This window comes from Triticum aestivum, chromosome 3D, assembly GCF_018294505.1.
Source record: "Triticum aestivum cultivar Chinese Spring chromosome 3D, IWGSC CS RefSeq v2.1, whole genome shotgun sequence".
Taxonomy (NCBI): domain Eukaryota; kingdom Viridiplantae; phylum Streptophyta; class Magnoliopsida; order Poales; family Poaceae; genus Triticum; species Triticum aestivum.
Genome location: NC_057802.1, coordinates 131,999,309 through 132,009,709, shown reverse-complemented (window position 1 = coordinate 132,009,709; position 10,401 = coordinate 131,999,309). Strand labels below are relative to the sequence as shown.

Genomic DNA, 10,401 nt, shown 5'->3' with positions numbered 1-10,401 from the left:
AACTGATAGATGAGCACTCAGGGCAGTGGGACATGGCAAATATCCAGAGCAACTTTGTTTGAATCCGATGTGGAAACTATTGGTAGATAGAATACCCCTAGGAAGACAAGACTGTACATAAAGCTCTTGTCATGTAAAAAAAAGAGTTGATAATCGACAAGACTGTACATAATTATGGCATCCAAACTTGATGGCAAAATGAATTCAATCTCATGAAACATAAAAGAGTTACTAGTATACAACTAGAGGAGCTCAAAACTGTCCCATTGATCAGACTCACCAAGACAGTGAAAGTCTGGGTCTGGGATATGAAATATTAACAACATAAATTAACTGATGATACAACTTTCAACAGTCCAAGGATTCTTTCCGGGCTGGAATGTGTGCCGGACAGCGGTCCGGTCACGAAGTACAAGGTAACAGGAGCAACGAATAGGAGAACAACTGGGTGTTGGGATTTACGACAAGGCATGTACAATGCTGGTAACGCACAATCAAAGAATATCTCTGGTGTATTTCTCGGAGGTCTAGCTATCTGAAATTTTTCAGGAGGTGAGAGGAAGGAATGGGTGAGCTGACCGATTTTGTCAGGCTGCCACCCACACTGTTGTCTGCCGTTCTTACCGGTGTGGCGCACTCGTTGAAGTCAAGGACTCTTGCTTCAGCCTGCAGTGTTAACTGGAATTAGAAATACTGATGATATTGCAGTCTTAAGTATCATATAGAGTAGTATCTGTAGTCAATGCTCGATCTAGTTTGTTCAAAAATCAAAATTGGTCGAAACCATCACATCTGACCAACTACAGGAATCAAATTACCATAGTTTTCCCACATAAGATTTGTAATTGCTATATACCTAGGGAAAAAACAACTAAATGGTCTCCTAAGAAATTCCAACTCTACTATCCCAGGTACTGAATGAAGCAGATGAGAACTACGCACCATGATTTTATTTTGCGGCTTGCCAGTTCCTGTTTCATTTTCGGCATCTATGTTTTCCTTGTTTTCCTCATCAAAATTTTTGTTGCCACATTGGCTGCCACTTGCCAGGACCTCGCGGGCATCCGCCAAAGCAGAAGCACTCTGCACATTTATCCGCTTCATCAATCCTAATGCATCATAAGTTGTATCCGCTGGGCTGATGAAGTATGACCCCTGCACAAGTGAAGGTATTAACCAAAAGAAAGAAACAATGGGTAACAGATGACAAGTACTTCTCATGCCCCAGCTCGTCCAAAACTACAAATATGGCCCATCAAAAAAAGCCTGTTGCGGATTTGACGCAGGCTAGCTGTAAGACAATAAATATTTCAATGCTAAGTGTACCTTATATTGCATATCTATGAACCAAGGGGACTTCCAAGCCGATGGAGATTCCAGTCCTCTTTTGACACCAGGCGTATCAGCCAATCTGAAAAGAGTAGCAATTCAGAATAGCAAAAAAGAGCAAACCAACTGGCAATTTGCAACGGTAATTGTGTTCTTCGTTAGAAAGATCCATGTGTTCTTCGACAGTTGAATTCAAATTGCAGATGCTAATACCAGTAAGGGAGTCAGTAGATAAATGACTTGTTATCATTTTAGTCTAGATAAACCAAAATCTCAGGCAAATGACATTCAGCTTCGGAGTAGAAAAGGGAGCACTTAAAGAATCTTCTACTCTCACAGATAAGTACTCCCTGTGGAGTATTAATCATTAAATTCATAAATCTAATAGTAGAATAGGTATCTGGGTAAATCCAAATCTTCAGGCAAATTTAGTTTTCTAGCAATGAAGAGATTTTAAGATGGAATGATGGCAACTTGCCAGGTACGAGTTTCAAATTTATATTTAGTGGATTTCACAAATATGCACTGTTATGGAGAGGGTTGCATCACATTAATGCTTGCTAGTAACTAGATGAGGATGAAATGACCAATTCCACCAACAAACAGTTGTAGTAAGACCTGCCACATCTAAACTCACACGTACTATGTGCTGACCAAAGTAAAGAAACTGATTGGAGGACCCAAAAGATCATCTTGGAAACAGACTAGTGTGCAATCTTACATGTTCACATATTCATAATCCATTTGAATGCATGGTGAAGATTTCTCGGCAATGAGTTCTCCAGACTTTGATTTAGCAAATGCTTCCTTACAGGCCGATAGAGCTTCAAGATTTGTGTTCATTTTCTGATACATGGCATTTGCGCCATGATCAGAAATGTCATTGCCCTTGTGCTCAACAAGAACAGTTGCAAGTGGCTGCATGGAACAAAAATATAAGTAAGAACAAGATCAGCAGGTCAAGGGAAAAACTTATATGCCACTTTGCCCCCGCCTTTCAGTTCAACCCCACATATCACATACATGATGACATCATTAGAGAGCTTGCTACTTTGAATCACATTTCTTGAAGACATGTTAAGCTAAATTTACTGGAGTAACTGTAGCAACTGCTATGCTACGCCGCAATAACTATATAAGCGTTACCTTCCGTTCTACTAAGATATGGTACCATCAACTGGGTAAGTGCAATTGAAGAACTGATTTAAAAGTACTTACCTCATCATTAGTATTGACCATATTTGCAGTGGAACACTGTTCCCCTCTTGCATGCTCATCCACAGTATGGTTGTTCTGTGCATTTCGTCCATCTTTTGCCTGCTCGCTTTCACCCAAATTTTCCTTGTTTTCATCACAGAACTCAAGTTTCTTCTCCAGAGGTTTAAAAGATGAAGATCGATTAGTGCAAAAAACTGATTCGGTAACAATTGCTTTGTCTTTAATGGCATGCATGCAACTTGTTTGAGCACTGACAGAGGATGTGCCCAACACACCACTGTCCTGTTCAGTCCTAGACTTCCTCTCCATTCTTTTTTCTGGAGTCGGAGATGACAGATCTCTCTGTCGTTTCTTTAATATTGATGGTGTGCTTATGAAGCTTTTGGCGGCACTCTTCAGCACAACATCAGGGCTTTCATCATGGGTAGGGGAGCCCCACAATCTCAATGGAGTGGTTACGCTCATGGTTGAGCGCATCAACTGCCGAATGCCAAGGGGACTGTACTCTTGCAAATCGCCAGAAGTTACAAGATCACAGCTGACAAATGGAACATCCATGCTTGGGAAGCGAGGAGGTTCATAGAATAGCGCTCCCTTATCTTGCTTTTCATCTGATGCAGCCTCACCCTGTGCCAATGGTGGTTCTTTGGCCATGCTGGCAGCAGGTTCTTCAGCATCAGTTAACTGTTTGTCCCCGTATTCCGGTATTCTTTCTATAATTGCTGAAGCACCATGTCTACCATCAGTACTGCCAGGGGTAGCAAACTGCTCAGAATCACCAAAAGAATCATGCATGCATGTGATCATCTCTGACCCAGAAACTTGCATTTCTCCTGACTTTTCATCAGCCGCGTCCGACAAACCATTTGAAATAAGAGATTGTGGTACTGACAACGATGGATCCTGGCCATAAGCAGCCACCATCATACTCGACGGATTTGATGTATGTGATGGGTTGGGTGCTGCCAAAAAATTGGTGTCTGCTTCAGAGGAATGTGTATCTGAATGGTGGTTTAGTCTTGAAAGAGAATCAGCATCAACTATATCAGGTCCAGAAAGAAGACTCTGGAACGAAATCTCTTGCCAAAGTTCTGATTTCAAACAATTAGGACTGCTGAAGTCAGCCTCGGACATGAAATGTAGTTTTTGCTCAGCTCCAGAAACATTTGTTAGCACAGAGATAGGCATATCTGGTGCTATCTCATACTGTAACATCGGTCTTTCATTATTCGATGTACTACAAATGGTCTGGTTGTTTTCAAACATAGAGTTACCTGGTGTTTCATCAATATCCATCTGCAAATTCATTCTTTGTGAAATGTCCTGCTGCAAGAGTTTATCTGGACCAAATCTGGAGGAAGAAGCATGGCAATGAACTTCAGACAAAGCAGATGCAACACCCTCGGTGGAAGTATAGTCTTCCTGGCACATAGAAGACTGAGAATCACGTGCTTCTGTCTTGCTGGTATCCGCATTCACATGTAAATCACAGCTCAAGGCCAGATTGGTGTCCTGCACTTGCGAGCAAGAAACCATGGCCAATGAGGATTGACTACACCCTGATGAATCCTCAACCTCCCGGGCAGCATTGCTGTCACTGTCCTCACTGTTTTGTTGCGTAATTGCCGGTGAGGAATTAAAATGCGCATGGTGTTCAATAAGTGGGAGACGCGAGACTTGAGCAAGTAAACCTGATGACATATAAGAATCAATTTTCTTCTTTACAGAACTGTTCCAGTGGTTTTTAATTGAATTGTCCGTCCTGGCAGGGGAAACATAAATTTAGAAGTCAATCATTTCAGTAGTCTAAAAGAGGACATCACTTGTTGAACAATAATAGTTACGCGATGCGTCAAAATCGTAGTAGAGCTTACCCAGTTTTTTTTTTTTGAAATGGCCAAATCATTTTTTCTGTTGAATGACCGGAACAAATATACAAGAATGTACATAGTAACATGGGACTTAGGCCTGCCTAGACTATATGGGCCTAATGATATGCAAAGCATATATGCGCATAAAGGGAATACTGCTAACATGTTGCACATTCTCTCTGCTTGCTGTAATACTCACCAGTCGACACCATATTTGACTAAAAATAACATATATTATTTCAAATTTTGTTCAAAGAAAATAAAAGAGAGCTATTACAGTGGCAGTGGTTTAACATTTTTATGGGACCGGTGCCCTAATTTTATTTTCCAAAAGCAAAACAATTTAGTTCCCTTTTGAGATTACCATCTTTTCCCGAGTATAACACCGTAGCTTCCAAATGATACCGAATAAGAAAAAGGGGAATGGATGCTGAACCCAAAAGTTTGTGAATTCATCAGGGAGAATGAAAAGAAAAACTTCTTTTCACAGGACAGGACTCATCATGATATCATACATAAATATTTCCCAGCAGCTCATACATAAAAGGAAACATCATTTAGTTACCTTCCGGGTAAAAACTTTGTCAATTCAGCCCATTTGTTTCCATACATTCGATGAGCATGTATAAGAGTAATTTCCTCCTCCTGTGTCCATGCATCCTTGTTTATGCCAGGGTTAAGATGATTGTGCCACCTAATCACAGATAAGATAGTCCATTGTTAAAGGATACATGCTCTATGGTCAATTAGTGATGGCTACGAATTAAAGCCAATGTATTTAGCTGCTACTCAGTTGGCCCCAAAATAGGAACTTTCACTAAATAACAATAATTGCAAGAGGAACAGCTGTAGTATGTTAACATGTAATTAAAAAAGATTAATACTTTAGTTCCAATGTCTTTTTGCTTTTTACTGACTTTACCAAAAGGCTGATGAATCTGAAATTATAAAATCAGCTCTCCTGAATTCTGGTATTGCTAGCTAGCAGCACGAAGAGGTGCTAGCATTACAAGGTTGGGACATATTGACATTTTATTCACTTGACCCTCTATATTTTTAAAACTATTCAGTCAAAAAAATATTTTTGAAACTATTTAATAAAACATTTTTATCCAGAACCCGGCCTATGCCTTAACAGTAGAATCATCGGGATAATGGAAAGAGGCAAACTAACACTTTGCGGTTCTGCAAAAATCAACATTGCATTAGTGATTGTTGAGATTACTGTGTTCTTTAACCAGGAATACATAGGAGAACTCTGTATCACTTGCATCAAGAATTACATTATTCATGTGCCTTATAAAACCATAGTGCTGATGTGCAAAAGCAACAAGGCACCAGGGCACTCCATGAGTTACTGTCCACATTCAGTTGTTCAACACTCAGTCGTATATATTATATTGCAAAGAAAAAAGGTTCTTAGGTACAAGATTGATGAAATTAAAGGGCACTCCCATCCATACCGTTCCCGACATTGCTTTCCTATACGTCCTGGCAAAGCTTGGGCAATAGTTGACCATTTCTTTGGACCATATTTCTTTACCATTTCAACAATGATATCATCTTCCTAAAAATATGAAACAACCGGTTGATAAGACTCACATGAGCATACAAGATGCTCAATCAAACATTAGCAGAATAAGCCTGAAATGGAAACAAATCAAATAGGGGGCCTACTTCTTTGGACCATGGCCCTTTGATCAACTCAGGATTTAGAACCTTTTGCCACCTATGCAGGCATTGTACATCTGTTCTATCGGGAAAACACTCCGCTGGAAAAGAAGGTATTATGTCAGTGCTTAGACTTGTCAAAAATCAGAAAATGTAGGGAGGTGTTTCTAATAACAGAAAAGGAAAAAAAGAAAGCTGACTGGAGACGAATGAGAGAAAGCACAAACTAATGGCACAAATCAATATCTTATCTTAGATAATGGAAGGATCATCCTCTTGGTTTCTAATGAATCGATGTATGTAATTATAAAGCAAACATGCACAAGAGAATAGAAGAATAAAAGAACAAAAGAAGCTAACATGATTGTAAAAAATGCAGTGTCGCATAGATATAAAAATGCTAAAGAAAAATGCACAAACCACCTTCGGAACATGACACAGCAAAACATCTTTCTTCGTAGCAGGATCAGGGGAAAGAATGGGAAAGACAATTTCACTATATTTCTTACCGCGGACAGGGCCTATCACAAGCATATAGTTTTATCGGGACGATAACTCTGAGAAGAGAGATTTTCCACCTTTTCTTTCAACTCAGGGGAAATACGTTCGAGCGGCACTAATTTTGAATCCCTCAGGCAAAATAAGAACAGAACCTACATTCAACCCTTCTGGCACCCTGAACAGACTAGCTGAGGGGGATGTGCCTGTCCAGCAATTTTGGGTTCTTCATACCCTGAGATCCACTCTCTTAGCTTACTCTTTCGTATACTGTAGGGTCCTTACCCTCAAAAGAACACTTACGATGATATAGGACATGGATTTTAGATGCCTATATAATTCAAAATATTTTTTCCTTGAACAAGCACCCAAATGTGTGTCGTCTTGTATTAATATACTTCAAAATACAGAAAGAGTGATAGAGATGTCCAAGAAAGGTAAAAGAATTATACGTGCTACAAAAATACTATCATCAAGAGTAAACTAATAGCGTTGCCACATAATTTTACACACGTATGAATCGATCCATAGAATATACCTATCTTTTTCCAGTTTTTCCCATTGTAAGTCTGGACTGCTCTGGACAATATATCATCCTGCATTTGATTAGCACACAAGTGAAATATTAGACAGTTTCAGTAAAAGAAACTCATTTTTTTGTATAATCCACTGATTTATGACTTTTACATTGTGGTGCTAATTAAATGGCGCCCACACGTCAGTGAGGCACTGAGACATATACAATATATCCCCACAAAAATGTGACAGGACAAGCACAGCATGAAGCGGAACTGGAATTGAGTATATGACAGAATAAAGCAGGAAGCTCCATGTTATAAGAACTTTTTAGCAAAACCCATGTTATAAGACTTTGCAGTGTATCATTTGTCTTGTACTCCCCCAGTCCCGAAAGTTCTAGATACATCCATTTATGTGACAAGTAATTCAGGATGGAGGGAGTATATGGGTTAATCCAAGTGGCGCAGTTATGATATGCTCCCATGGGTGTATCTGCAAGAAATTCTCATACTGAACTACAACTGTTGACTAAACCACCCAATGAGACAACTCAAGCCTCCACAAAAGGGCCAGAGTGTTCCATCGAATTATTATTATTTTCCATAAAACTTATAAGTGTTTGCCATTATTGTGTATTTAAGAAAGAGATGCAAATAAACATAATGCATATCTTACAGTTGATCAGTCCTAAACTATTCTCGGATGTTGAGTCAGCACTCACCATCCAGCCATTTGGACAGTGAATAGCCATTTGCCAACAAAAACATAAGATTTGACTCGTATGGCATACCTCTTCGGGGGTCCAATTTCCTTTGGTTGAGCGTCGTGTCGGGCCGGTGGTCCTCCTAAAGGTGAAGGAGCAGATAACTATAAGAAAAAAGCTATACAATTAACCGTTTATGCAAAGATCTGTTAGTATCTACCCATTGAGCGACCGTTGCCTCTGTGGCTCATTGCTGACTTTCCCTTCATGAGTAGTAGATGGCTGTCCAGAAGCCTCTCCAGCCTTCTTCGAAGCCTTTCCTTTATCGCTTGTCATCACGGGTGAAGACTGGATGCTCAATCCCCTCTATAGCAGAGCCTTGAAGATGTATAAAAAAGTAAAAAAAAACAGTTTAATCTTTCTATGAATCAGAATCATTAAACTGTCAATCCTAATAGAGGTATTTGAGGAGTTGCTGCAAGCTATGTTGCACGAACACTCGGACTTTTTATGTTGAACTGAAATAATGTATGTCCAAACTGAAAAATGTACCTTACAGTGATAGCGGCCAAACAAAAAGCGAATCGGGAAGATGCCTATAACTGCAGTGAAATTGAACGGCATTACAGAACCAGTCCTAATAGTTTCATGTTCAGGTTTCACCCCCACCTAAATGTGCACAACAAACTTACCCCTACCAGCGATTCACTGTCTGTGTGCCCTAAATTTCTAAGCATATAACAGAGCCGTAGGTTTCCCTGCACAAAACTAAAACTGAACGACACTTCAATCAAAAACTAACACCAGATATCCTCAAGTCTCAGAACCGACGGCCCCAGCCACAGTTCTTGTCAAATGACCTCCGGGCAGAAAGCCAGAAACAGTGTGATAATGGAAGCCTAAAAGGTGCCAACTTTACCAATCTACGGGCTGCAACAGAACAACCTAGCGTTCAAATTTCAGAAGGGGGCTTCATTTTCAGTTTGGCAGAATCAGTGGCTACACAAATTCGCGAAGACGGTGAGCCATAAAGGAGAAGATCTACAGGAAATAGAGTACAAGGAACTCACCAGGCTAGGGAAGCCGCCGGCCGGGCGCGCCGCCGACGAAGACGGCCGCCGCCGCCGCCGCACAGATCTGACGTAGCCCGACAGGAGGGCCGAGGAGACGTCGATCGGTAGATAAGGGGGATGCGCTGGCCGCGGAGCTACAGGGGAAGGAGGTCGCCGGAGAAGAGTGGTCTCGGGAGGGAGAGGGTGAGGACGCGGAGGAACATGCCACGGTGAGTCGCTCGGAGAGGGGGGCAGTTCGTTTTTTGAAATGGCGAGAGAGGGAGCATATCAGGTGTTTCGAGAACCCCAAAATTTCATTCCTAACCCTTGGATCACCTATCAACGGGTAGATCGAGGCTCTCTTTTCTCCAATTATTACAGAAATGACACATATGTGAAAACACGCAAGGCGCCCCACCTAGGCGTGCCTTCTAACCACACGCCAAAACTGACGGAATACCGTTTCAAGTGTGTGTATATGTAATAAAAGACAGTCAATAAATATACGCCAAAATCGGTTTGGCAGAATCTGTGGCTACTCAAATTCACGACGATGTGTCATAAAGCAGTAGATCTATAGGAGATAGTGTATGAGGAATTCTGCAGGCTAGGGGCGTTGACGACTAGTCGCCTCGAGAACGAAGACGCCCGTCGTCATTGCAGATCTGCTGATGCCCAACGGAAGATGGGGTTACCGGGAAAGAAGGTCGTCCAAGAATGGGGGTCTCGGGAAAGAGGGGTAAGGATGAACCGGAACATTGCCATAGCTTAGAGAGGGTGATTCATTTTTCAAATGACCAGATGGGGAGGTGTGTCAAGACTTTGAAGATTTCCTTCCTAGCCTTGGATCACCTGCCAACGAACAGATTGATGCTCTCCCTTTTCAACTAACGAAATGTTCCATGTGTGAAAACACGCAAGGCGCGTTCAAGTAAGCGCGCCTTTTAACCACAAGCCAAAACTGAGGGAGTGCCGATTTGAGTGCATATACATCTGTAAAAGACAACCAATGAATATATAGGGTGTTTACTAAAGATCTGTTTGGCAAAAGTATGCGACTACTCAAATTCACGAGTGCGTGGTATAAATTAGAAGATCTATAGCAAAAGGAGTACATCGAGTACAAGGAATTCACCAGGCTAGGGATGTTGTCGGACGGGCAAACCGACAACGAGATGTCGTCGGCGTGCAGATCCGTCGATGCCCGACGAGAGGAGCGAGGAGACGTCGATCTACGGTGCACTGGTCGCGGGGTCACCGGGGAAGGAGGTCGTCGAAGAATAGATCTCAAGAAGGAAGGGTGAGGACTAAAGGGAACATGTCATTGCTTAGAGTGTGGTTTGTTTTTAAAGGCGAGATGGGGATGTGTTTCAAGAGTAAGATTTCTTTCATAGCCCTTGGATCACCTACCAACGGCAGATCGATTCTTTCTTTTTCTGATTACAGAAATGTCCCATATGTGAGCAAGGCATCCCACATGAGTGCGCCTTCTACCACACGCCAAAACTGATGGAGTGTCATTTTGAGTACGTATTTATGT

General features: G+C 41.4%; 1 protein-coding gene across 3 annotated transcripts; it reads right to left on the bottom strand.

Moving 5' to 3' along the window:
* Positions 1 to 248: 248 nt before the first annotated feature.
* Positions 249 to 10,155, bottom strand: LOC123077867 (transcription factor MYB3R-1). 3 transcript variants are annotated; one of them, XM_044500204.1, is made up of 13 exons: positions 8,880 to 9,133; positions 8,030 to 8,187; positions 7,897 to 7,951; positions 7,126 to 7,183; positions 6,096 to 6,190; positions 5,882 to 5,985; positions 4,984 to 5,112; positions 2,548 to 4,309; positions 2,051 to 2,247; positions 1,327 to 1,411; positions 943 to 1,155; positions 626 to 666; positions 249 to 449 (listed from the first exon to the last, which is right to left on the bottom strand). In XM_044500204.1, the coding sequence occupies exons 2-13, from the start codon at positions 8,143 to 8,145 to the stop codon at positions 317 to 319; spliced, it is 2,988 nt and encodes a 995-aa protein (XP_044356139.1). In that variant the 5' UTR covers positions 8,146 to 8,187; positions 8,880 to 9,133; the 3' UTR covers positions 249 to 316. The 3 variants fall into 3 exon arrangements, with proteins under 3 accessions (XP_044356139.1, XP_044356137.1, XP_044356138.1); XM_044500202.1 differs by lacking the exon at positions 8,880 to 9,133 and adding an exon at positions 9,997 to 10,155 and having other exon boundaries at positions 249 to 666; XM_044500203.1 differs by having other exon boundaries at positions 249 to 666; positions 8,880 to 9,132.
* Between the last annotated feature and the right edge of the window lie 246 nt (positions 10,156 to 10,401).